The sequence below is a fragment of the Pteropus vampyrus genome, unplaced genomic scaffold (genome assembly GCF_000151845.1).
Source record: "Pteropus vampyrus isolate Shadow unplaced genomic scaffold, Pvam_2.0 Scaffold535, whole genome shotgun sequence".
Lineage (NCBI taxonomy): Eukaryota > Metazoa > Chordata > Mammalia > Chiroptera > Pteropodidae > Pteropus > Pteropus vampyrus.
The window spans coordinates 111,304-137,913 of NW_011889316.1; the positions used below are offsets into that span (position 1 = coordinate 111,304).

Below are 26,610 nucleotides of genomic sequence, written 5' to 3' on the forward strand. Positions count from 1 at the left end.
TTGGAAAGCAATATGATAAAAAATAATCTTCATGAAACAGGAGGATGTTCATACTCCCTGACCCAATATTTATTTTACTTATTTTTACCACAACTTGTTCTAGAAAAGATATAGTGATATGTGAAACATGATCAAATGATATAAATTAGAAGTAGGTGAGAAGATAAAGGAAAAACAAGGACAAAGAGAAAACTAGAACCAGGAACGAGGCTAGCAAAACACACTCACCTCGGAATTATGCTCACTTGCTAAAACTGGGCCACAGACATTACTGGGAAGTTCTGGAGAGAAACCCAGTCAGTTATAAGACTCACAGTACTCATAAAATATGCAGGCCAATATAACTCCAACTGTGAATTTGTAGTAACTTTTTCCTCTGTGAAATTCAGGTTCTAACTTAGAAAGAAAAATAAGGTAATAAATGTTTATCTGTTTCCTAATATATGTGGTGAACAAAACAATAAAGAAGAAAGAAAAGTACACACGGTTCGCAGTCAGAGACAACCACTACACCATGTCGTTCTGTGTCCTTCTGTAATGTGTTTCCCAGTCTAGAATGACCCACAAATATCACAAGGTCATGGGTACACACCTAAAGTCAGATGAACAAAGAGGTAAGCATTCGCAAGAGTGGTAATGAAGAATATTCATTTTCGCCATCCCTCCATATCTTCTTGCTGATCTCTAGGCATCCCCGCCAATTTTTTATTTAAGTTCAACACTTTGGAAGACCTAGCACAGAGCTAGAGTACAATCGATCACCCAGGAGAGTCCCCCGTCCTCTGGGCCTCATCCCACCACAAAAGAACTCTTATTCTCCAGGAGCTAAACTGTCCAATGACTATGGCCTGGAGCCATTCCAGAGGATTTCTATTCAATCCAAAATTTACAACTGGCTCACTCAAGAGAGATTCGGTATTTGTCAGAAATGCCACCTGTCTGGCCTCGGCTGGATCCTAAGAAATCTGAGTGACCTCCTCTGCCCCAAAAGGGACTTCTTTCCTCGCCAAGTATTAGCCAGCTAATCACATTCTGCTTCGAAAGCCCACAGGCCTAAGAGAGCACCCGAGAACGAGGCCTGGGGAGGCTTTTGGCCTCTTCTCCTGGAGTCCCCCTGGGCTTCCTCACTTCTGACACAAGCTGCCACTTACCTCCTCCTTCTCAGATCTTCCACCAGGTGCTCTGGAACACCCATTTCATAATTAATAACCAAGTCCTGTAGTTCTTCAACCCATTCGGATTCTGAAAGCTGGCTCTCCCCTGAGGATAAGGCCTCCCTACAGTCCAATCAAGTGGAAAGCTGCCCATTTTCTCACATTTCCCAAACCTCGCCTCACCCTCTAAGACCAAGGGCTGCTGTTGACATCCTCCTCATTCCACGCTGCCCCTTACTACCGCCCCTCCACGGCACGGCCCTGTGAAAACCCTTTTGAGGCCCATGCCATCGAGATATATCCATCTCTATTCCTCCTCACCCCTGTCATCTACTGACAGCCCTGTCATTTATCCTGATTCCCTGAGAGCACCTGGCTCTCAGGCTTCCTTTCCAAAGACCTCCCATAATCTGGGTGCCCTCAAGAGCCAGGTGGTTTGCACATACAACACCCACCACCAAGCCAACAACGTCCCCTTCCCGTGGCCTCTCCACAAACTGTCATCACGCAGAAATTTAAATATCGTCCTCCCTAACCAGCACTTCCTATATTTCAGATTCTTCCATTTTCCTCTATCCCTGGTTTTTTAGCCTTTGGGACCTACAGTTCCTTAGCACTCTGTCCATTCCTGTCTTCACTTCCTTCCTTAATCAGCATCGATTCCATGACCCATCACTCCTATCTCTGACTTGCCAATATCCTAAATGCCCCTTCCCCACGTCCTCTCACACAACTCTGGCAAAAACACAGTTATCCACTTCTTGCTCTAACAGACCTGGGCGTGTGAGCACACTCCTGAAGGAAAAACAAAATCAAGCAAAACACATTGACTGATGCTATGAATTCTACGACTCGACCGTCCATACTGCCAAACAATCTTTCTATACTTCCTTAATCAACTCTCTCCCTCACTTTACTCATCAATACATGCAAAACCTATACAAGTTTTGAAAACTTCTAGGTCCCACTTCAACACTTCCCTCTCACTCTTAGTAGAAGACCAATCTATCTATCTAGCCATAGAGAAAACTGCAGCTATCAGCAAAGAACTCTCAACTTTCTGCCACAAAAAAACTTCCCTCCTTCCCCAAGAAAAAAGAAAAAAAGTCAACCCCCCTCATCAGAGGCCACTCTGTCCCTCCACTCTGCTCAGGATACTATCTCTTTCCACCTTCTCGGTGGCTTCCGATCTTCAATCTAACGTCTCCTTCCTTCTCAACATGTCCACTTGGCACTTAAGTCTCTTCCATCCTTAAAAAACAAACAAAAGTCCCTTCCCCTCAGACCATGCCGTGCTCCAGCTACTGTTCTTCCTCTATACTCACTTTCATTGCCAAAGTACCAAAACTCATGATGTCTCTCCTTTCTTCTCAGTCACCCTAACCTGCTGCAAACTGGGTTCTGCCCCACCACACCAATGAAACTGCTCTCACCGTAGCCATCGATAACCTTCTTGCCATTAAATCTAATGTTCGCTTTATAATCCTTATATATAACTTGACCTCTGAGCAGCTTTTAGCCAGGTGATCACCAGGGCATTTGAAAAAAGGAACGAGTTGGGGCACAAGTCTTGGTAATGACTAACTGGTGATGGAGAAAAGACAAGAGGAGGATGGCTTATAAAGAGAGCTGAAGGCTCCTCTCTAGTTTGCCAGGCCCCAGTCTATTTCCACATCATCATCACCGGTTTCAAAAGCCAGGCCATGGTAGCAAAACCACAGTGCCAGGGGAGGCGGGGGGCAACCCTCGAAAATTATGTCATGACCTGGATTCAAGTTCTAGCTTCACCACATATTAGTTGCGTATCTTTGAGCCATTTTTTAAATATCTCTGTGTCTCAGTTTCCTCATCTACAAAACAAAAATACCACCAGTACCTATTTCATTGAGTGTGAGGATTAACTGATGATATATTTAAAACACTTAGCACAAAATAAATGATAGCTCATCCATAGAGCAGAACATTATTGCAGTCTTAGAAATGATAGCATAAAAGCATGCTTACTGGCGTTTACTGGCATAGAAAGATGGTTGCAACATATTAAGTGAATTGACAGCATGCAAAACACTCACTTATGTAAGTGAATAGAAATAAATAGTTCATAAAGTAGTAAGTGATTATTTCTGGCTGGTGAGCTTACAGATCTCCTTTTGTTTCAATGTTTTAGCTTACTTGAGTTTTCTAATTCCTCTTCAATGAGCACGTATTACTTACATGAAATAAAGTTTAAAGGGTTTCTATTGCAAAACAGTACACAGCACATGGTTCCGTGCTCAATAATTAGTTAATATGATGATACTTTCTAGGAGCCTGGAGAGAAAATTGTCAACATCTGCCTGCCCTGAAAAGGCCTCTCTTCACTGCTGGAGAGATAAGATAGATACCCACGACTTAGATTTGGGTGAAGAATGCTTTGCCTATATTGGCTCTCAGCTGCAGGTTCATTTTAGCTCAGGCAAAAGCAGCTCTATACCTTGTCCAGCTTTGCTCATCAGGAATCTGAGTTAGGACATCTGAGCCAAAGCTCAAAGTATTTGTTTCTATTCACTTACATAAGTGAGTGTTTTGCAGGTATTTGTATGACCTTGTCTTCACACCATTCACTTTGCTTGAGAATCTCAGCAGGAGTGGGGATCCCGGGACAAGATCAGGTGTTTGGGACCCTGAGTTCCTGGTTGTTCTCTCTCTCTCATCCCCACATATCCCTACATATCCTTTAACACAACATTCAGAAAGAAGGCTCCAAATGCATCACCAAGATATTAGAGCCAGTGACACTATTTGAAACAGAAAAAGAAAAGGTCTCTGGTTTGAGATAGGAAGTGAAATTGACAGTAGTAAGTGAAACGTAATTCTGCGACAAGTTCACCTTGAGGTGTTGGCATCACAACCAGTGAAAATGTGGGATCGGAACTTGGAAAAGGTTATCCTAAGACATTATCTGAGTTATAGGAAACTGAACAGCCCTAGAAACAGGGACAGAAATAAGAACACAAAGAGAAAGAGGAAGGAAAGAAGGAAAGAGAAGAGGCACAAGAAAGAGTGGGAGGCTGCAGCCTGTGTCTCGGCCTGTGAATCAGTGAACAGAGGTCTGCAGTATTAGCATTTTGGGAGCTAAACTGAGGGCGGAAGAATCAAGCAGGGGTGGGAAAACATCAAGGGAGGCGAGCATCGCTGTGCCAGCAAGGCATCACCTTGTCATTCAGCTGGTTAGAGCACAAATTCAAGAAGAACAGGTATTGCATTTCACTGACGACAGGGTAAAAAATAAGTTGACCCTAGGGGAAAAAATAAGTCGCTGGAAACAATTCATGGGAATACACGTATATATCAACCTAAGACCTCTGAGAATATAATATACATCTAAGCACCTAGCCCAGTGCCTGGGAGATAGTAGGCACCCAGTGGCAATGGCAATAGGGAAAGACTGTGTGAGCGCATGTGTGTATGTCCACATACAAAGACCAATTTTCAAATGTGAACCGGGTATGGCAAGGACAAGGCAAGAACATCAAAGTAGCACACAGCAAAAAGTCAGTAAATAGTAATTTCCCTCCTTCCCTTCCACCTTCTCCTCATACCATCACTCTAATTAAATAATCATGGTCTTATCACAGAGATTTAGGTTGATACACCGATTCATAAATTTCAAGTGTAATGAGATAATAATATGTTAAATATTATGATAAAATCATGATAAAAAAGAAGTGAAAGTAAAGTTGACCCATGAACATCATGGGGATTAGGTGTGCTGACTGCCCTATGCAGTCGAAAATCCATGTATAACTTTGGACTCTCCAAATACTTAACTACTGATAGCCTAGTGTTGACCAGAAACTTACCAGTAACAGAGACAGCCAATTAACACATATTTTGTATGCCGTATGTATTATTACAATAAAGTAAGCTAGAGGAAAGAAAATGTTATTACAAAAATCATAAGGAAGAGAAAATACATATACAATCTTTACTGAACAAAATCTAAGTATAAGCGGTCGCATACAGCTCAATGCCATGTTCAGGAGTCAATTGTATGAGGATTAAATGTTATCTTTGAAAGACTGTAGTCTCAATTCCCCCTTCATTTTAAGATTTTTTAAAAAGCATATAATCCTTTTAATCTGAATACATCTGGTCTCTCAGAAAGCCACATCCACAATTGTAAATAAAGGGGAATAGAGTTGTAAAAAAGGAGAAAAAAAGAGAAATCACGGAGGTAAGACGCCAGTTCTCCAAGACCACTCAACATGGGCAGAGGATAATAAAGGGACCTACTTTGGTAGTGATCCTATATGTGATGTAGGTCTCCATTGTACAGACATGTTTCTTGGGATCGTCAACCGTGACAAAGAGATCTCTGGTCTCACCATCAATGTCATCATCAAGCTGAAGTCTGTTGAGAAGGGAAGATGAAGACGCTGGGCTTGAAGTGCCTGCTGGAGTACCACCGTTGGGCAAAATGAGATCCTGAAATAGGAAGAGAATCGCCTTTCAGATTAAATGAAAACACACACCTGGAGGTATTAGCAAAAGTAGCTGGTTTAGACAAGCCAAGAAACACCTCTAAATAAAATAATAACTTTCAAAGAATCTGAGCCTCTCTTTACTTAATGTTTCTTAAGTGAACAGGTCTTTCATGACCAAGAGAAACAAACCATGGCAGAGCGCTACACCAAATTCATGCTGATTCATCTTCCAGCAAGCACTAGAGGAACCAACGGAAGCAAAGGGTTTAGGGACAGAGAACATAACAGCCCCCACCATCATCAGACCACAACAGAGAACTCAGTGAGCACACCACGTACTCTCGTTTTCCCGCTTTCTGAAGGCTACCACCTGGGTCCAGCTAAACATTAAGGGACCTGAATCCTCTAAAATACTTAACGCATTTAAAAACACAATCAACCAATACAAAGAGACAGCTAAACATTATATGCCTCCTGAAAGAAGTAACCACCACCACCACCACCTATAAAGTATGTTTGCCAAAAAAATTGTATCTGAATCCTGAAGAAATCTCTAGACACACTAATTTATAGGAAATATAGAGGAATGAGGAAGATGTTAAATAATACTATAAGGATGCAACCAGAAAAATCCACACTATATGAAACTAAACAGAACTAAAGATCCAGTTTCTTCAATAAATAAATTGCAAAAAATAAAAATAAAAGAGAGAGAGAGAGAGAAGCAGCACCTAGAGATGTAAAGAAACTTAAGAGGTCTATAAACAACTGCAGGGGAACATGATTAAAACAAAATGGTAAAAGATTCTGAGGTAGAGAAATTGGAATATTGACCCGTTATTTAATGATATTAAAGAATTATTAGGTGTGATCATAGAAGTATTGGGATTTTACAAAGTCTTCCCTTTTTAGAACTATATACTAAAATATTCATGGATAAAATGACAGGATATCTGGTGTTCTCTTCAAGATAATTAAGGATGGGTCGGTGGGGATAAAGATGATACAAGATGCCCCGAAGGTGGTAATTGTCGAAGTTGGTATTTTCAGGTTCTTGTACAATTCTCTCTTCTTTTGTATATTTTAAATTTTTTTCCACAGTAAAAGAGTTTTAAGTGGGGAGGGACAAATGTCAGGGAAAAAAGGAGAGGAAAGATTTTTTAAATTATGGATCTTTTTTTATAGGCTTTAGTAGGAAGCCACTTTTTTTTGATATGTCCCCACTATATCAAAAAAAAAAAAAAAGATGCAAGCTTACAGTTAACCTTTTGTGGTTCCAAGGTTTGATAACAGAATAAAGGTCTGTCTAGCAGTAGATGCGAAAGCCTCTGAATGTCACCTTGGAATCATTAGGAGGCAAACACTAAGGAATATGGCAAGAAAGTGACACGACTCCATGAAAAGGATCTTGGTCGGGAATGTAGAAAATATTCCTGACTTGTGGGTCATCAGATCCCAGGATGGGGGTGGGAGGTGCTTTCCCCTGAATTCTCTGTTCTTGTATGTAGACTGAATATGACTGAGCCCCCAGCTTAGAGAACACACAGGAAATGAGAGGTCAACCTAGTAGTCATATCCATGAGCTCCAGCTGATTGTGAGACATCTGTGAAGAGGGATGGGAACAGACAGAGGGAATCATGGCCTGGAGTCAAGGACCATGTCACCCAACTCAATGGGAAATGGAAAATAAACAGAAAAGGCACCTTCCTTTGTCACCCATCTCTACTGAACACAGATAGTTTAAACCCATGCTTAATTACACGGCATGAAAAATATTTTTGTAATTACTAAAAGGGTATCATTTTCACAGAATGCACTCATGGGAACAGAGCCCACCCTCATTTCTCCTTGGCCCAAGGGCTTGTCAGCTGGGAAGGCAAACCCCTCAGGAGCTGTTCTTGGTGTGGATGTGGCTGCAGAACCCAGCTGCAGTGGCAACTGGCTGATCTAATTGCCTTCTCAGTATACTGACCCCACAGAGCATGCAGCGTCCATTCCTAGTGTCCAGGGACCTAAGACATCGTCTCTGTAGCTCTGAGATAACCATCGTGTCTTCATCATTTCAGTAAATATGTAAACAATGACCTTGGGTAAGGCACCATGCTTGGCATTACAGGGGCCATTTTTTCAACACTAGCACACTGGGCCCCACAATGGCTCTATCAATGGCTAAACATTGCACAAAAGAAAGAAAGAATTCAAAATCTTTAGTCGGATAAGCCAACAGCAGCTCACACAGCAATTTCCCACAACCTGGCCTGGACTGGTCCTAGCAGCCTCATTTCTCACTGCGTTAGCTCCCGAAACCCACCATGCTGTTTCATACCCCTAACCTTTTCTTGCCAAGGCCTCTCCTCTCTATTATGCAGAGGTCTCCAAGTATCTCACCAGAAGCTGCTCAAATGCCCCTTCCTCCTGGTAGCCTTCTTTGTTCCACTCTCTGGCAGAATTAGTCACTCCCTTCTCAATAGTTTGAAAATATTTCCACTGAAGCAATTTTCACAGTTTTAATCACTGATTTACTTATATAACATCCACAAACACTGAGTCCCCAATAACTATAACTGTGCTTTGTTCTACTCTGTGTGTGTGTGTGGCGGGGGCATACGTGTAATTAATTATGTCTGCAGGTCTCCCAGTGACTCCAAGCCAACTCCCCTAACCTTTGCTCTGGGGACCTCAGCCAATAACCTTCCAGGAACAGCCCACAGAAAGATCTGAAATGTCCTGGCCAGACAGTGGGAAATTAGCTATTTTTCAAATCCGTGAGTCGGGGTGGGGGAAGGGAAGAGTCAATCAACCGGATCTTGTCGCACACTGCACATTCTTTCCTCCTAGGACTAGGTGGCCAGGGAAAACATTCACACTCTTACTACGGGTGTTTCATGGAAAACTATTTGAGCATATCCGAATAGCCGGCAAGCTACAAATATCTGTAACTTTCTAAAAAGGGATGCTACCAGCTCAGATTTCTATGGCGCCTCTGCACACGGTGCTTCCACATTCTTATTTCATTGTACCCCATGTCGGCCTCATGAGGTCAGCAGGACAGATACTGTCTCTACCGAAGAGGAAGCCAAGCCAAAAAGGTTAAGTAACATGTTCAAAGGTACTGAAACTAGACGTCGCTATGCAAAGAAGTTGACCCAGGTTTCTGGTTCCTCCTTCAAGGTTCTTATCAAGCTGAATCCCCTTTGTGTGGCTTTTTCCAACCCATGACAGTCCTTCATCTCTACTCTCTAGCCATAAATCCTTTGGGGTTTTTTATTTTCTAGAGTTTTTAAATTGTTATTATTAGTTTCAAGTATACAACGCATTGGTTAGACATAGTTTACAAAACGATCCCCCAATTGCTCTTTCTCTCCCCTGGCTCTCCACCTAGAATGAAGCTTCTGGTTTTAAAGCCAGTCAAGGAAAGCTCACATTTTCCTTAGGGTCTTAATATGAGTTATTTCCCAAATGACTCACCTCAAGATATGGTGCTCATAAGAACAAATGTGGAGAGAAAATATGAAAATCTTAGGAGAAAAGGGCAGGGGGTTAGATGCATGGAATGACCCAGGCTCCCCGCCCCCAAGTCCTCCAACAGTGGGTTTGCTAGGCTGAGAGACCCAAGTCTAGAGCAGCCATTGTGGGATAGCGGCACCTCTACGACCGACATGAAGTACAGAATTCAAGAAGTGAGAGAGTCCCTTGGCTCGACACCAAAAGCTTTGTTTTATTTTTGCTTCCTTGTAATCAGTCCTCCACACGGCAGCCAGAGTGCTATTTGAAAAAATGTCAATTATTAACTAAAGTTAATAATACTGCATTGCATATTTGAAGGGTGCTAAGAGAGTAGATCTTAGAAGTTCTCATCACAAGAAAAAAAAAACTCTGTATGTATGGTGACAGATGTTAACTAGACTTGTGGTAGTCGTTTCGCAGAACACACAAATAGCATATCATTATGTTGCACACCCGAAATTAATATAATGTGGTATGTCAATTATACCTTATTAAAAATAATTAAGTTTTTAAAAAAGAAAAAAAATGTTAAGCAAAGCATATTACTCTCCTGCTCACAACTCTCCAAATTCCCTCCCATAACCTGCAAAGGCCGACATGACCTTATCACTCTCCCTGACCTCGTCGCAGACATTCTCTCCCCAGCTCATCCTGCTCTAGACAGTGGGCTTGGCTCATTTTGACTTCAGGGCCTTTGTACTTGCTGTTCACTCTACCTGGAACGCTCCTCTTCCCTCAGATTCCCATGTGGCTGGCTCCTCTGTTCAAACAGGTTTCTGTTCACATGACACCTACTCATAGAAACCTCAGCCCACAAAATCTAAACATATCCCTGTATCCTCCATCACTTCCCAGCCCCTTCCTTGGCTCTACTTTAGTCACAGGACTTACCACTCTCTGAAAATTTATTATTGATCATCTGACTCTCCCACTAGTCAATAAATTCGACAAAAACAGAGACTTTGTCTTATTCACCCCTCTATCCTCTGGCACACAGTAGGTATTGAAAAATTATTTGATGAATGAACGAGTCTTTGAAATGACCGAACTCAATCCCTTGCCAATAAAATGTACTCAGCAAATGTCTTTTGAATGACAGTGAAACTGAGACTAACCTAAACTAGACTGCCAAGTTTTAAACCTCAGTTCTACTATTTACTAGCAAGTTTCCTAATCTCACTATGCCACAGTTCCCTTGTTGAGAAAATGGTGTAATGGGATGGAGTTAGTATATGAAAGCGATTGGAATAGTGCCTGGAACATGGTGGGCGCTACATCACTATAAACACACTGAAAAAAATATGAAGTTGACTTGTCTGCAAGTATTCTTGCGTCCCCTTATATATTATGGGGCTGGGTTCACAGGAGACACTTACCAAATGCTACTGAAAATAAAAACCGGATGGAGCGAGAGTCATAGTTGGTGCCTCAGATAAACTTTCTTTGATGATTTTACTGTAGCAATAGATATCTACAGGAGCCTTTGCAAAAGTTACAACTACACAGTTGACACAAATGAACATTCCTCAGTGCTCTAAAATATCAGTTCTCATCGTGTAGGTTTCAGTTATAAGAGAATTTCCTCTCCCCTCTACCCCTTTTTACCTAAGAAGAGAAATATATACCTAAGCTGATTCAGAAACCCCTCTGGTTCAAAGAATTTCAGTTAGAAGACCCAACACTGTGGTCAGCCAGCCACAAGAGAGATTAGTAAAATAACATAAATCACCAGCGAAATTCAACGTTACGTTAAACATATAGGAAAGTGGTACACGTTAGGAGCCAGTATGAATTTAATAAAAACAAGTCATGCTTAATTGCTCTAATTTCTCTTTTTCATACTATTAGAGGAATGCGAACAACATGGTGATGAAGTTTCAGTAGAGCTTGACAAAGCCTCCGAAGGCATCCTTAGAGTTCAGGGGAAAGTGAGGGCCCTCCGAATTCATAGACCGCACCTTCCCTCCTGCCAGCGCACAGGAGATGCTTGAAGAAGGAATGTGTCCAAACGGTTCAACAGAACACTCTTGATTGTTGACTTTGTCATAAAGTTAAATTTAAGCCCACTTTGGAGAATAAATTCAAAGGGAAAATCCCCAAAATGTTGTGTTCAAAGATGTTCGTAACAAGGCAAAGAACACAATGAACCCTAGAAAAATCCCAAAGGCTCAATACTCAGGAAAGATCGTGAACTGAGCACAAGCTTTTGCTTTCTCCCTCTTTCTCTCCTTAACAATCTGGAGAATGGGAGAGGAAGTGTTGGGGATGGGGGTGGGGGCCGGGAGATGACCAGTGACTGGAATCATATCAGACTGGAAACTAGGAAAGAGTACCATCCAAATGTAAAACTTTCAAAGATTTTCTACTGGATTTAATCAGGGCACAACTAAGCAAAGAACCACTGTACCTTTAACCCATGTTGCTGAGGTTACTTCAGGTTATCAAAGTTATTACCTAAGAAGTAGAAAATGTCCTGAACTCCTCACATACACTCTAATTTGAAAGTGCAATTGCCCAGGGGGGTATGCGGGAGTGGAAGGGCCAAGAATGGGACAAAGGTAGACCACCAGTGTCTGGAGGGTACGCTGTGTGAGGGCCACCAGCAGGGGGCAGCCTGCACACATGGCTTCACCAGCCCATGCCGGGTAGAGATGCAAGGCAGTTAAGAGAAATAGGAAGGCAACTGGGTCAGCTGCCCCGGCCCGCTCCACCAAGCGCAAAGCAGGCAAGACTGCAAATTCTGAAGGGGTGAGCTCTACCGAGATGGGAAGAGCACCTAAAACAAGAAGGAAGCCAGGCTACGCTGGATCCTGACACAGACAGGAACCAGGCCAAGTGTCCCTGACTGACTGTCCAGGACCCTGGCTTGCTTTCTTCTGTCTCCTTTCCCCACTGACTGATCCCTCAACTGATCTGTGAACTGACTACTCAACTCAACCTAAGACCCAAGAAGACAATTCTAACATCAAGTAGAAACACAGGGGATCCAATAATTCGCTGGTTCCGATGGGAGGCAAAAATAGCAGGCCTACATTACCTTATCAGACACAAGTAGACAGAAAAACATATTAAGCCTGCATTATCTCATCATTCAGATGCAAGAAAACCAAAAAATATATCCAGCCTATATTAACTCATCGTTCAAACTCAAGAAGACCTAAATATGAAGAAAGAAGCAGTTCTCAAGAGCAGATAAATATATACACTTGAAAAAGATTTATCCCATGAAACAGAACATTTTAGCCTACATCCAATTTGTGCCTCCACTTAACAGAAAAAAGGTGAAAGAGAGATAAAATTAAAAGGGAGAGAATAAAAATTTAAAGCAGAAGCTGAAAACGAAAGAAAGAGTAAGAGCTATAAATGAAATTTTATTCTTCCAACAGATGAATTAGAGAAACTAATAACCAGGAAGCCTGATAAACATTATTAAAAGGGGTGAGGGAGAGCAGGCAATAACTATTTAAATCTTATCTCTATGTGTGGTTATAAAAATGTGCCATGAATAACCATAGCAATAAACTTGGAAGTCTATATGAGTAGACGGCTTTGTAGGAAAATATATGGCCAAAGTGAAATTAAGTTGAGATAGAAAACCTAAACAAATAAATAACCACAGAACTGTTATCAGAGGACTTTTACTAATAAGTAAGCTAAACCCCAACGGTTTTACAGCTGAATTCTAATGAACCTCAAGGAGCAAGTCCTTTCTTATTCAAACACTCTAAGACATATATTTTTAAAAAATAGAAAAACCCTTTCAATAGTTGTATGAGGGTTCTCTATATCTGATATCAAAATATTAGGACAAAAAAAGGAAATTAGATAAAGTGTGAACATCATCAATAAAGTAATGGCAAATGATATATTAAAATGATTTTTAAATATATATCCAGAGACCAGGACTGAGTCAAATGTATTCCAAAAAATCCAGAATGATTTAACATTAGGACATTTATTAACGCAATGTATTACCTTAATTAATCATATAATCACTGTTGAATACAATCATGTCCACAACTACCAAAATGTTTATTGGTATCGTTCATTAGAGAACATGAGCCATTCCATTAAAATCTCTAAGTAAAAATAAGGAATAAAAGGAAAGTTACTAAATATGTTAGAGCATATATCGGAAAACATCCAGGAACCTTGAAAACATTACTCTAAGGTGAAAGAAGCCAGACATGAAAAGCCACACGTATGATCCCACTGACATGAACTGTTCTGAACAGGCAAATCCAGAGAGACAGAAAACACGTTTTTGTTTGCCAGAGGCTGGAGGGAAGGGGGAACGGGAGTGAGTGCTTACTAAGTACAGAGTTTCTTTGGGGGGTAACAAAAATATTCTGAAATTAGGCAGTAATGATGGTTGCACAATGCTGTGACTATACCCAAAACCACTCAATGTATACTTTAAAATGGGGAGTTTTAGGGTATGGAAGACCTCAATACTAATTTTTTTAAAGTGGCAAACAATGTGAAACATCGGAGGCATGTCTACTAAATTCAAAGCAAGACTCTGATACCTGCTATGACCCCGCTCTTCAAATTGTTCTGGAGACTCCAGCTAATGTAACGGTGCACAACAGAGCTCCACGCACTGAAGGACTGAAGGACACTTGAAAACATGCAGTGACCCACCACGTCATTCCCTGACAAGAGGTCTAAATGACTTTATTAACCTACAAATAAAGCTAAAATTAATCCCTCCAAATTAATCTAAAATTGTAATACACGTGATAGGGAGAAAATGAATTTAAAACATTTCAAAACGACAAATCTGGACAGATGTATTTACTAACTAGTGGTCAGTGACAAAAGGAGAGGACACGAATGACATGGTAGATGATACCATTGTTTACGATGATTAACTCCCTTCCTTTAAGAGGTTTATACGTTCTTACTATTGACAAGTGACTGCCCACAGGAGGACACATCTCCACCCTGCTGACATTCGGCTTGGCTACGTCACTTGCTGTGGCCAACGGCACACAAGCGAATGTGACATACAACAAATGGGAGCAGACACTGTGGGAGCCAGTCTATGTTTCCCCCAGCTCTCTTGTTCTCTCTCCTCTGCCCCAAAACTAGCATGTCCCAGACGGGGCTGCTCCTGCAAAATGGAAGACTTACGGAAAGGAGCCACCACAACTGACTCACAGCCACCGACACATAGTATGACTTAGAAATTATTAATTGCTGCAAACCCTTGAATTTTTGGAGTTATTACCACAGTAAGACTAATATGTATAATTAGTAAAATATCTATACATTTTTTCAAATCTAAATAGGAAATACTTGATATAAACAGCATGGAATTTTAAGATGCAGGGATTTATCTTTTGTTTGTTTGTCTTCTGCAGCATGATTCGAAAACATCTGAACCACATGCCCTAAGTTCTGGGACCCTACCTGCCTATTAGTAGGAAGTTCAGTCCTCCTTCCCCTCCATCATCCCCACCCTGGAGTCCCTATCTCAGATATTCTCCCAAACCTCTGAGGATTCTTGTACAAGCATCTCCAAGTTCCCAACACTCATCAGTCTGTGGTTTCTAGCATGTCCCCTGAAGAGTCAAATTTTCCAACTTTGGATTCTGGACCATTTCTTATGAAGTAAAGACTCTCTTTTAGAGATGGGTTAAGAGACCATTGTTTCAAAGCTTTATGAGTAGGTCAATTAAGTCATTTAGAACTGGAATGTTTCCCTAGTTTTTCTATTAGTAAACCCGTCATTCATGTAAAACCCAACCATCGGCCTGATGTAAAAATAATCCATCCAACAAAATCACAAATGAAGTAAAATCCAAGAGTGCAAACCCACATTCCTTGGCTAAGTGTCCAACGTCTGTTCCTAGCTTTTTCTAAGAATCTCCAGACTAACAATCATTTCTCCAGACATTCTCGTGATTCCTGGGAGCAAAGGTCTTCCCCCACTCTCAGCTGAATTTAAACATGATCCCTTTCTAGTCTTTCTAAGGAGGATCCACTATTTCAAACACATATTGAACAGCCAAAGTGCCAATGCAGGGCTACCAAACAAAACAGGATATGACACCTGTGTTTAAATAACTCAGTCTAGCTGGGCGTATGGGTATGAAAACCTCTATGATGCAACACAATACAGGTTGTAATAGAGCTCCATGCAAAATGCAGGAGGCAAGCAAAAGATGTTGGGGCAACTTGAGATGGAGTAAATAAATTTGCCACATAGGAAAACAAAGCTAAGGGGAGTATGGTGTGGACATTCCAGGCTGGGAAATCACCGCCAGTGAAGGAGAGATTCCCAAAAGACTGTCCTTAACTGAACGATAACTAAGACCCACAACACAAAGGATTCTGCCTCTATGGCTGGTCAAGTATATGTATGCCATCTGAAGGACCCCCCAAAAAAGCCCAAGCAGACAGCTTTCTAAAAAGATGCATTAAACCTCCTCTAAAAGCACATAGCCAAAGAGAACGTGACTTCCTAAAAACTGCTCTTTTCTGCCCACCTTAATGTGTTGTCAGTCAGGATGCTGCAACTGAAAACCCATAAAACTAGGTATTGCTCCACTGACATTTCTGCACCAAATCACATAAGAGTTTGAGGCACAGCACCCCTCAGAGATCACCCAAATTGTTGTGTTATATATAATAAGAGGTTGTGTTACATATATAAGATGCATGAGGTCACTCGAGTGGTATGTGAGGAACCCAGGTCCGGTCTCTCACTGCTGTACTACACCAAAACCCAGACACTCCATCTTGTATCTTAAACCATTTCCCGTCAAGAAAAAAAAAAAAAAAAATGCAGCTCGCGGCCAGCATTAATTTAACATCAGGCATAGAAATGCTACGTTTTCTAGGATTTGACATTTTCAGCAATCGAGAATTACTATATTTGGTAAATGGAAATACCACTACTAAAAACAGAATGCTATAAATAGAATGATGTTATTTGTTTCCAAAGACTATCGAGGATGTGAGGGTGATCTGGCTGCGACATCCATCACCCCATTGATCCCCAGGGTTGATTCGGCTGATCTGGCTGGCTAGGTAGGTGTCCTCGTCCTCCCTCACTGCTCCATGTGAGTCCCTTCTGAAGCTGATGCTCGGTCAAAGAGGATGACCTTCCCCAATAGAGGAGAGAACCGTTCTTTGGTCAAGGGTATACGAGTAGCTGCGCTCCCCTGCTAGAACCTCCAATCAATATACTAGAGTGATTTGAAAATAATAATAAAAGTGAGATATTTCATGGAAAAGTTTGGAGGTAAAGTCAGGACTGTAATCCGCGAGTTATCCTGGGGTAAACGCTGTAGCCACAAGCTGCCAGTGAGTATTCTCTGGGCAAACAGGAAATGGGTTAAAGAAGAAGAAGATGAGTGATATAGACAAGCAGGTAAAGATCTCTAAAAGGCCAACTGAGAAACACTGTGAGTGGTAATCAATGGAGGGTAAATGATGTTTCATAAAGACTATGAAATTAATCTACTGTGGAGACTCAGTGTAACATTCTCGTTTCGATACCCTATCCCATTCCATCTACTCTAATCTTTAACAGAAGAGGCAAGGAAGAACTGTCTAGGCTTAGAATCTTTAACAGAAGAGGCAAGGAAGAACTGTCTAGGCTTAGAATCTAAATGATGGGCCTTGAATCCTGGCTTTGCTCCTCGCCGGTCCTGGGGTAAGGTACTCATTCTCTCTGAGCTCCAGTTTCTCCATCTATGACATGGTGGGTACAGGGATTCAAGAAACACAATGTGTCTAATATAATTCCTTAAAAAATGCAGTTCTTTCCCACCCACCGCCCAGTACCTCTTAACTGGCATTGGTTCATCTTACAAAATCTGTTTACATGTTTTTGTGCCATCATTTGACACGGTCTTAAATATATATAACATTCTTGGCGTTTGATAAAACAAGTCAGACACCTACTGAAGGTTAAAGGAGAAGGCATTTTTGGTGTTCAGAACAAAGACCTAGGCAAAGCAATATACTCTACAGAGCTGAATATGCACTAGGTGATCAAATACTTGTGGATGAATCATCACCCCAGACCAAACCTTTTCAAAAACAAGAACCACTCAAGTGAGAAACAGAACAGGGCAAGACTCAATGACCAACAGCAGGTGCCAAGTGGTTACTGTTAATTCCACGCTTACGGCCCACACCACTCAGCTGTGCTTCAAAAAAGCCTTGCACATTCAGCAAGATTCAAAGTGTCCTTGCCTCAAAAATTGCCTAAAGCTTACCATTCCTCTACGACAAGGACTCTTCCCCGGGAATCCATAGGCACCTCACACGAAAATTACATACAGAATTTTGCAAGTGTGATTTTGAATCATCCTACAGAGAGAACCTATCGTACTTAGAGTCCTAAAAATACCCATGGGAGAAAAAAGTTAGACACTGCAGATTCTAAACTGTCTCTCTAAAAAGAGAAAGCAGAAGTACATTTCAACTTTCACAAGCTATCCAAAATCAAATTGCCCTCTAGAGCAGCAGTCCCCAACATTTTTGGCACCAGGGACAGGTGCTCCTATGAGAATCTAATGCCCGATGATCTGAGGTGGAGCTGAAGCGGTGAAGCTAGCGCTGGGGAGCAGCTGCAAATACAGATGAAGCTTTGCTCACTTGCCTGCCGCTCACCTCTTGCTGTGCGGTCTGATTTCAAACAGGCCACAGACCAGTACCGGACCACCGTGTGGGGGTTGGGGACCCCTGCAATAATATATATCCATTTTCCTATATATATTCCTGTTGTGTGTGGGGTGTGTGTGTGTATGTAATTCCTTTTAGCTAAATTTTGTTGAACAAAAGCTATATCTACGATTGCCTCTGGAGAAAGTTAGCTCTCAATCTGTCAGTACCCTTCTCCCCAAAACAACCTTAACTAAAAGTAATATTTTTCTCTTTAGACAGTTGACATTTTTCTGTCATATGTGAAATGTTAACAAAAGCATTTTGAGAAATCCTTGCTGTTTACTTGAGCTCTTGCAAATTGGCTTCAAAACAAGCCCCCCAACCCATGTGAATGGGTACCCACAGCCGCTGCTGCACCAACGTGTGGAAGTTGCCTTGTTTCCAACTTTATTTTATACCTCAGAGTTTATAAACAAATAAGGTTGTAAGTCTTTTTCCCTCATTCACGCCTTGACTTCCTTCCTTCACCTGTCTCTGCCCCTGTCATCTGTACCTGATCTGAAATCCTTCCACTTGCTCTTATTCACAGGGTTTGATTCTGCCTCTGAGCTCATGTGAGACAGCTGGACCAACCGGTATTAAGTTTAAGGTCTTTGTCTTTCATGTCCTTTTTTCCTGCTTTTTTTCCTACTTTTCTTGTCTGGTTACTTAGATGTGAAACTCTTTTGAGCAGTTTGGCTCTAGAATGTCCTATTCCTGCTTCTTCTTTTACTCTTTAGACTATGATCTGACTCTTGGTTTTTGAGTGCCTTTTTCTTTTCTAATGAATCAATTAACCATGGAAATACAAAGGAATCTCCCACATCCAGTCTGAGTCGTGCCAGTAGGAATGTGGATCTGGAGCAAACAGGGAGGTAGCCAGAGGATCTCGAGCTTAGAAATCATTTGTATTTGGGGGTAGGAGGTGGGCATACTTCAGGCTTCTAAAAACTGGATGCTGTGGAGGAGACTGTGTCTCAGGCTTTGAGAAGTTCCACAGAAAAACATCTTTGTGGTAAGGTGCAGATTTCTGAATCAATACAACAAACCAGTATTGGAAGAATTCTATGCATCCTTTAGGAGAAAAAAATGAAGTAAAAATTTTTTCAAACACGTGTGATCTATTTGAATATAGTCACATATTTTCTTCTAATTTAACAAATTCTCATCTCAGGTTAGTTTTAGGTTTGGGTTGAGGGTTTAAGGACACCCCCCCACCCCCAAAGGTAGGGTATATGTGTCACAAATCATTGAATGTGAGAGTACTCTAGAGCAGGGGTCCCCAATTCCCAGGCCGCAGACCAGTACCGGTCCACGGCCTATTAGGAACCAGGCCACACAGCTGGAGGTAAGCAGCAGGCAAGCGAGTAAAGCTTCATCTGTATTTGCAGCCGCTCCCCAGCGCTAGCATCACCGCCTCAGCTCCACCTCAGATCAGGCATTAGATTCTCATAGGTCCCTGGTGCCAAAAAGGTTGGGGACCACTATAGGACTATAGGAATTACAGATATATTCCTATATTTCCTATACTCCTATATATATATATATATTCCTATAATATACATAAAATTAAATATGTATTAAGCACTTTTCTTCAAGTAATGAAAAACTTGATTATGTCTCTAACATGGCAGACGGAATGGGACAAAATAATTATCACTTTCTATTTATTCTATAGACCGAAAGAGATGTTTTCCAACACATGGGAGATTTAAGCAGCCTAATTACCAGAGTGCTATACTCCCCCAAACCACAAATTAGAGGATATGGGAAGAAAAATCTATTCATTCACACATTAATCCAAACAAACACTTATTGAGTTCTCACTGAGTGCCAGGTACTATTCTAGATGCAGAGGAAAACAAGCTGATAAGAGATTTGCTTGAGGAATCAAGTATTAGGGTGGAGGACAGGGTGTGGCACAGACCCAGGACAAACAGCAACAAGATATAAAGTGATTAACACGTGAATAAGTAGAAACCTGCTGAGCTAGAGTCTAGAAAAAGTGAGAGTAACTCTGCCTCCGGAGGAAGGCTTAGAGAGGGCAGTCTGGTGGTTTCATAGGCTGGCAGAAGGCCTGGGTTTAAATTCTAGCTCTCCTACTAGCTGTACGGCCACAAGAAAACCACCTAAACTCACCCGCGTTCACCGAAAAATGGCAAGGGCGGCCTGTGCCGGGGGCTAGGCTGTACAGAGATCATGGAGAATGTCTGTGAAAGCCCACTATACAGTGAAGAGCCACTCCGTGGAAGAAAAAGGAGATCCTGGCATGGACTCCACGCCAGCAAAATCGTCACAGGTGAAGTGCGGCAGGCATGGCAGGAGAATGTCATCATGGACAGAACATGAGCTGCCCAGGGGAAGCAGCAGGAAATGAGGCGATTCGCATCAGATTCGGAGGGACCCTAAGAATTTGAGGTGCACCCCCACAGGCAACGGCTGAGCTTTTAAAGAAGAAAGTAGCGATCATACATTCAGTTTGATTTTTAAAAAGGCTTTAGAAAAAAACATACAGAACAAATAAAAAGGGGAAGAAATAGGAGATAAGAAAGGGATCACTTAGGGATCCCTTGTCATGGTCTGGGCACACCCTCCCCCCACAACCCTGCCCCAACGGGACCTGAACTACGCGGGAAATGCCACAAAGAGGAAAGGACACATGAGACGCATTGTCAACACTAAGGTCAAATGGGCTGGGATACTCTGAGGAATGTGTCCTAGGTGGAAAAAAAAAAAAACGAGTCTGACCGAGTCTGACCACACCAGGGGGGATCATGTTTCAAACACAGGTAAATTAGAGGATAAGAACTGCAGTTCTAACAACATCTAGCAAACCTAAGTTCAACCACCCAGTGTGCTTGTCCTTAAATCCACAGAGCCCATCCTTAGGACAAGAGGGAGGGCTGTCAAAATGACTGTGTTCAGCCGAGGCTTAAGCCAAGGTCACCGCGTACCTGACGTTCTTACCAGGTGGGAGCTGCCTCCCAGAGCATATTCCGCCTGCTGGCCCTCAGTCACCTGCTTCAGTGATACCTGATTCAAGTCATGTTTCCACTGTCACAAGCCAGCAACCCTCAGCCGGGGAGCTCACATGGAGGATTTCGCACCGTAGTCCGTTTAAGAAAGCCAGACGTGCAAACCACCCACGGGCTGTCAACATGGCCTGGCTCTGACACCTGGTTGGAGGGTTCTTCTTAGGATTCTCCTTTGGTCATCTGAACAAATGACCCAAAGAGCAGAGAGCAAAAGATGGCCATCTGAGCACCCTGAAAGCCTGGGAGCTGCCTCAAAAACAAAGCAAAACCCCAAAATAGAAAGCAAAGTCTTGGGGCTAAGAAATATTACAGAACTTGGAGACAAAATCCATACTTTTCACAGCGATCTACACATACTCATCAAAGTCAAGAGAAGAGAAGATAAAGAAATTAAATATCTTAAGCTCACGCTCTCTGCCCGGCACTATGCAAGCTTTATACATTTTGTCATTTTAACTCTTAAAATGATTCAAGGTCCTGGGAGGGAGAGGGAGGTGACCTTTGTTATCTGTTTTTCTACAAGAGAAATGGCCCAAAGAGATCAAAGGATGGGCCCAAGCTCACCCAGCCAGCAACAAGCAGAGGCACACTCCAAGAGTCCAGAGCAGATGCTAGTGGTCTACTACCTGCCCCCTTATCACAGGAGATTTCATTACATAGCCACCTACCAGGGAGGACACCCCTCCCACTCCCACTGCCACCACCACATTCACCTTTGCATCTGAGCCAGCACCTGGTTGTGAGCAATCATTCACGTTTCTTACAACAGTCCCCGATGCACCAATGTCAGAGAAATAAATCAAGCCACTTCTCCTGTCATGAGATTTTAAGAGCCAGCCAGCTCCAGGGAAGATCCAACATAAAAGACCAGAAACCATTAGCAAACAGCTCCATTTGGCCATCAGCAATCTTCTATGAGCTCTGGAAAATTAAACAACGCCCCGCCATAGAGTCTGAGTGGTCAGATCTCATTGTGCACAGGCACATCTTTATTGAACGTTCCGTGTTAATGCAGGGGGTAAAGGCTTCTCATCCCCGGACAACCCATAGTCACATATATCCTGCCCAAACAGCTTGATGATTCACCATCATTCCTCAATTAATGGATCAGATCCAAATTTGTAATATATAACCGTGAAACTTCATATAGGGAGGAAAGAATAGATTATTCAATAAATATTGATGAAGAATTTGGTTAACCATCTAGAAAACAATTAAGTCATATTCTTCTCTACCGCCAAATGCAAAAATAAATACCAGGTCATGTAAAGAATTAAACGCAAGATTAAAAAAAAAAAAAGATTAGGTGATGATTTATATCAGGGGTTGGCAAACTTTTTTTGTAAAGGACAAGACAGTAAATATTTTCAGCTTTGCAGTCCCTACAATCTCTGTTGCAACATCCCAAGTCAAAGGCTGTTGTGGTCAAAAGCAGCCATAGGCAGTAGGCAACCAAAGGAGTGTGGCTCTGTTCCAATAAAATTTTACTTATGAACACCGAAATTTGAATTACACCAATTTTCACATATCACGAAAGATAAATCTTTTTTCAGCCATTTAAAAATGGAAAATCTACTCTGAAGACTGCTAGTGTCAGGGCTTAGGGATGAGGTGAGTGTGGCTACAAAAGGGTAGCAGGAAGGGAGCCTTGTAGTGATGGAACAATCTGTATCTTGATTGTGGCGGTGCTGGTTACAGAAACCGACACATGTGACAGAACTGCACGGAACTAAATGCACACATGGCCTACACGTAAACACATTCATGTAAAACCAGCGAAATCTGAATGAGTCCTGTGGGGGACACCAATGTCAATTTTCTGGTATTGTTATACAAGATATTATCACTAGAGGAAACTGGCTAAAGGATACCTGGGACCTCTTTTTACACGTTTTTGGTAACTTCTGTGAATCTATAATTATTTTGAAATACATTTTTTTTTTATTATTAACTCATGGGCTAGTCAAGACAGGTGGCTGCCCAGCTTTGACCTCTTGGCCTTTGTTTGATAATTCCTGATTTATGTGAACAGTGTATAAAATCCTGTGGTTGGGAGGGGCTTTCGAAACCCAAAACCAAAATCCAAAAGCAGAATCCATAAAGGAAAATAACAACAGATTTAACATTTTTTTTTCTCTGTCAAAAAAAAACACGATTAGTAAAAATGAAAAGATAACAGCAACCTGGGGAAAGGGTTTGAACGTATATGACTATAGGTTGTTTGCTTTAATATATTAAGGGTCTGGAAATCAATATTTAAAAAAGGAGCCTAATACAAAAATGGACAAATGATATAAATGTGGCCATTAAACAATAATTGTTCAACATCGATAAACAACAAAATAAAAATGAAACGTCTCCCATCGAATTGGCAAAGATTAAAAAGATTATTTCTAATTCTAAAGCCACACTGTTTCTACTATAACACTCTAAAAAAATATTTAGGAAAACAAGAAAATAAAATGGCTTTTTTCAAAGCTCAGAGTACAGAGCCAAAAGAGCATGGAAGAACTTTATAAACAAGAAGAGAGACTATGGGCTGGGTGACAATAGTGTGGTGAGGGGACTCTGTGACTGGTTGAACTACCTCTAGCTAAAGAAATAAGTGCTGATAAAATTTGTGTCCTTTCTTCAATCTTCAGCCACGCCTAAGTGTCATCAATGCCTATGCCAAGGACAAAAATGTAGGAGACATTACCCGCCTCCATTTGTCTTCGATGACCCCAGGGTTTTTTCTCTGTCAGTTGTGACTAACAAGCAGATGGTAATATTTATACCCAGTGAATTTCATTTTACTATGAAAATTCAAGCCCCAGGAAAGCAGGCAGTCCTCAAAATCAACCAAGGAAGCATAGGACGCAAACGGCAGTCAGCAAAACGCTGTGCTGAAACTCAGTGTAAGAAACATTTTAAAGTCTATGCACAATGGTGTTACCAAGGGAGGAGTCCACACAGAAAAGGCAGGAAACCCATTCTTCTTGGGTTTCGTTACAAAGACAACAGCTGCCAAAAGTACAAGTAAAAGGCTTAGAGATCTCCTTCCAGCTGCCATCAGCAAACCCACACACCGAGTTTTTTCAGGGCTCTAGAATGATTTAGACACTAGTCTAAAGATGGTCAGCTCCTGCCCTAAGACAAGATCATCACCTTGGACATATATCCTGGAGATAAGTGTGTATCTGAAGGCATGGGGGTAGAGGTGGAGGGCAGTGACGGATAACCCCGCTCCATGTCTGCTCCTAACCAGCTGAGAGAGTCCAGGCTCCCTTTCAGAGCTTCCATTTCCTCATCTGTAAAACGTGGATAATATTTTATCTTCTGGGTACCTTGGAAAGTATCAAATGAGAGCAAATCTCTGAAACGTGCAGCCAAGCACCTCGCTATGAGTAAGTTCTCCAACTTTTGCCCCCATCCCTCTCTTCCCTTGTCTGCCCTTATTCTTCAACACTGAACATAATCCCTTTCTATGTGCTCACTTGAGCTACAGATTGAGAAACAAAGAATAGAATAAGTAACAGAAGGGGAAATGAATGATGAAGAATGGACAGGATCCAGGAAAGGATCCCCGAAATGAGGCTGATGAGGCTTGCTCTTCCACCATCCCCCTAAAGCCGCCCATTCATCACCCCTAAGAAGATACTTGAGCTCCCCACTAACACACTCGGTAGGCAACCGAGGACCCGCATACGTCAAGCCAAAGACTCACAGAATCCAAAGGTAGAACATATCTTTGCTATAGTTTCACCTTCCCATCCCAGCAGCACCTAATTACCTGCCAATCCTGTTTTTCAGCAATTCCCCCAAAGTGCCATTTTTTCTCACACATCCCCCCTCCCCGCCACATCATGTCTCTGTACAGGATATTTCCTCCCCCCAGGATGACTTCCTTCTCCTAGTTCACCTAACTAATGCCATTTATGCTTCAAGACTCAGCTCCAAAAATATCCCTGCTAAGATGTCTTCTTTCTCAACCAAAGTCTCCGTCCCCAGCCCACCAGCACTTTCCAAGTCTGGGTCAGATATTCCCCGACAATGCTTTCAGCAGGCCCTTGTGCCTGGCCCTTTCATAACACTAACCATTTGCACTATCATTGTCTGTTTACCTACCTACTTGCCTCTGCCACTGAACCACAGGGTCTGAGGAGCTATGGATCTGGTATCAGTTACCTTTCTCCAGTACGGCAACTGCAGCAGTTTGTGTTTTTTAAAGGCTATAAAAATATCTTCTATCGCACATGCCATCAATGTGACCTGGCTGCTGTCCCATCCAGAGCCGGAGTCTATCAATCCACCCTGTTGAATCTGAGCAGGCCATATGAATGCTTTGACCAAAAGAACAGGGCAGAACTGATGCTGTGCCAATTCTGGACAGAGCTCTCATACGGCCCAGCAGCTTCCACTTCCTGTTTCTTGGAATGCTCGTTCTTGGGACGCGTCCTCCAGGAACCCATCTACCATGCTCTCAGTAGCCCAAGCCACATGGAGATGCCACTCAAGTCAACTGACAGCCACATGTGAGTCATCTTAGGCATCCAATCCAATTGAGCCCTCTGATGACCACATGAAAGACACCAAGCAAGAAGCACACAGCCGAGGCAACACACAGAACCACAAAAGATAAGAATAAATTTGCGTTTTAACCTACTTTGTTTTGGGGTGGTTTGTTAAGCAGCAGTGCATAAAGAGAACAATGTCTGCCTGGTATACAGCGGGTACGAAATGAAAGAACAATTAACTCAGCTCTGACGTGATATATGGCACTTAGCGAACACTCAATTTAATAGCTGCTACTATTATTAAAATTATATGGAAGCGAAACAAATGAAAAAAGAGGCTGTTACAAGCCCTGCCAGTGAAAGGGATAAAGAACACTTAAGTCCCCAATGGTGATGAATCAAGCCCTGTGCTTCACTCTCATGTTACTCTAAATTCCAAGGAAATGACAAAAGAAATATCGAAATAAGAATAAACCCATTTAAAAAGCCAGAAAACAGGGATGGATGCTATCATTCAACTTAGAAAAAAAAAAAAAATTGAGGAATTTCTGGAGATACAGAAGATAGGATCAAATTCACAGAAAAATCAAAGTTAGCCAGAGTTAAGAAACCAAAACCTAAATGGGCCGCAGTGGGAAATGGTGACTATGGGGAGGGTGTAGGGAAAAAAAAAAACAACAAATTTAAGAGAGACAGTGACTGAGAAGAGCAGCAGGCATTGAGGTGGCAGGTAGAGGTGATGAAAGAGTGTGGAGTGCTGAGTTTTGAGTGCAACTTGAATAAAGAAAAGAGGAAGCGTATTTGGGGATCAGCTGTGAAATTCTCCATCTGCAGAGCAACTCTGTCCCACTTCCTCAATTCAGAAGAGTCTATCCAGCCTACTACCCTGTTATCAGCCACACACTCTAACAGGAAGCCTGTCCAAGAGTACTTCCAAGGATCTAGTCTCTGCTCTCTTCTTACCTCATCCCATCCCTACCCCCAAGGCTCAGAGCTCTTCCAGCTGCCATCAGTGAACCCACACATCAAGTGTTTTCAGGACACTAGAATGAGTTCCTTTATAACCTTCTCTCTCTTAGCTCTCGCTCGCTCGCTTTTTAAACTGTACTAAAATACACATAAAATCTACCATCTTAACCAGTTTTAAGTATACAGTTCAGCAGTCAAGATGAAGGCCAGCCAACTGCAGAGTCTGTGCACTGCTTGTGAACACACATACATACACAGACATGCGCACTGGGTGGTACGAGAACAAGCCTCATTGCTTGGGGCAACAGTACTTCCCTC

At 42.0% G+C, this 26,610-nt stretch overlaps 1 protein-coding gene across 9 annotated transcripts in view; it reads right to left on the reverse strand.

Moving 5' to 3' along the window:
* Nucleotides 1–26,610, reverse strand: part of KIAA1958 (KIAA1958 ortholog) — a 266,726-nt gene that overhangs the window by 53,658 nt on the left and 186,458 nt on the right. For all 9 annotated transcript variants that reach the window (XM_011383644.2, XM_023525152.1, XM_023525153.1 and 6 more), the window contains one exon: nt 5,430–5,621. In XM_011383644.2, the coding sequence (XP_011381946.1) occupies nt 5,430–5,621 (192 nt within the window). The remainder of the gene's footprint in view (nt 1–5,429; nt 5,622–26,610) is intronic.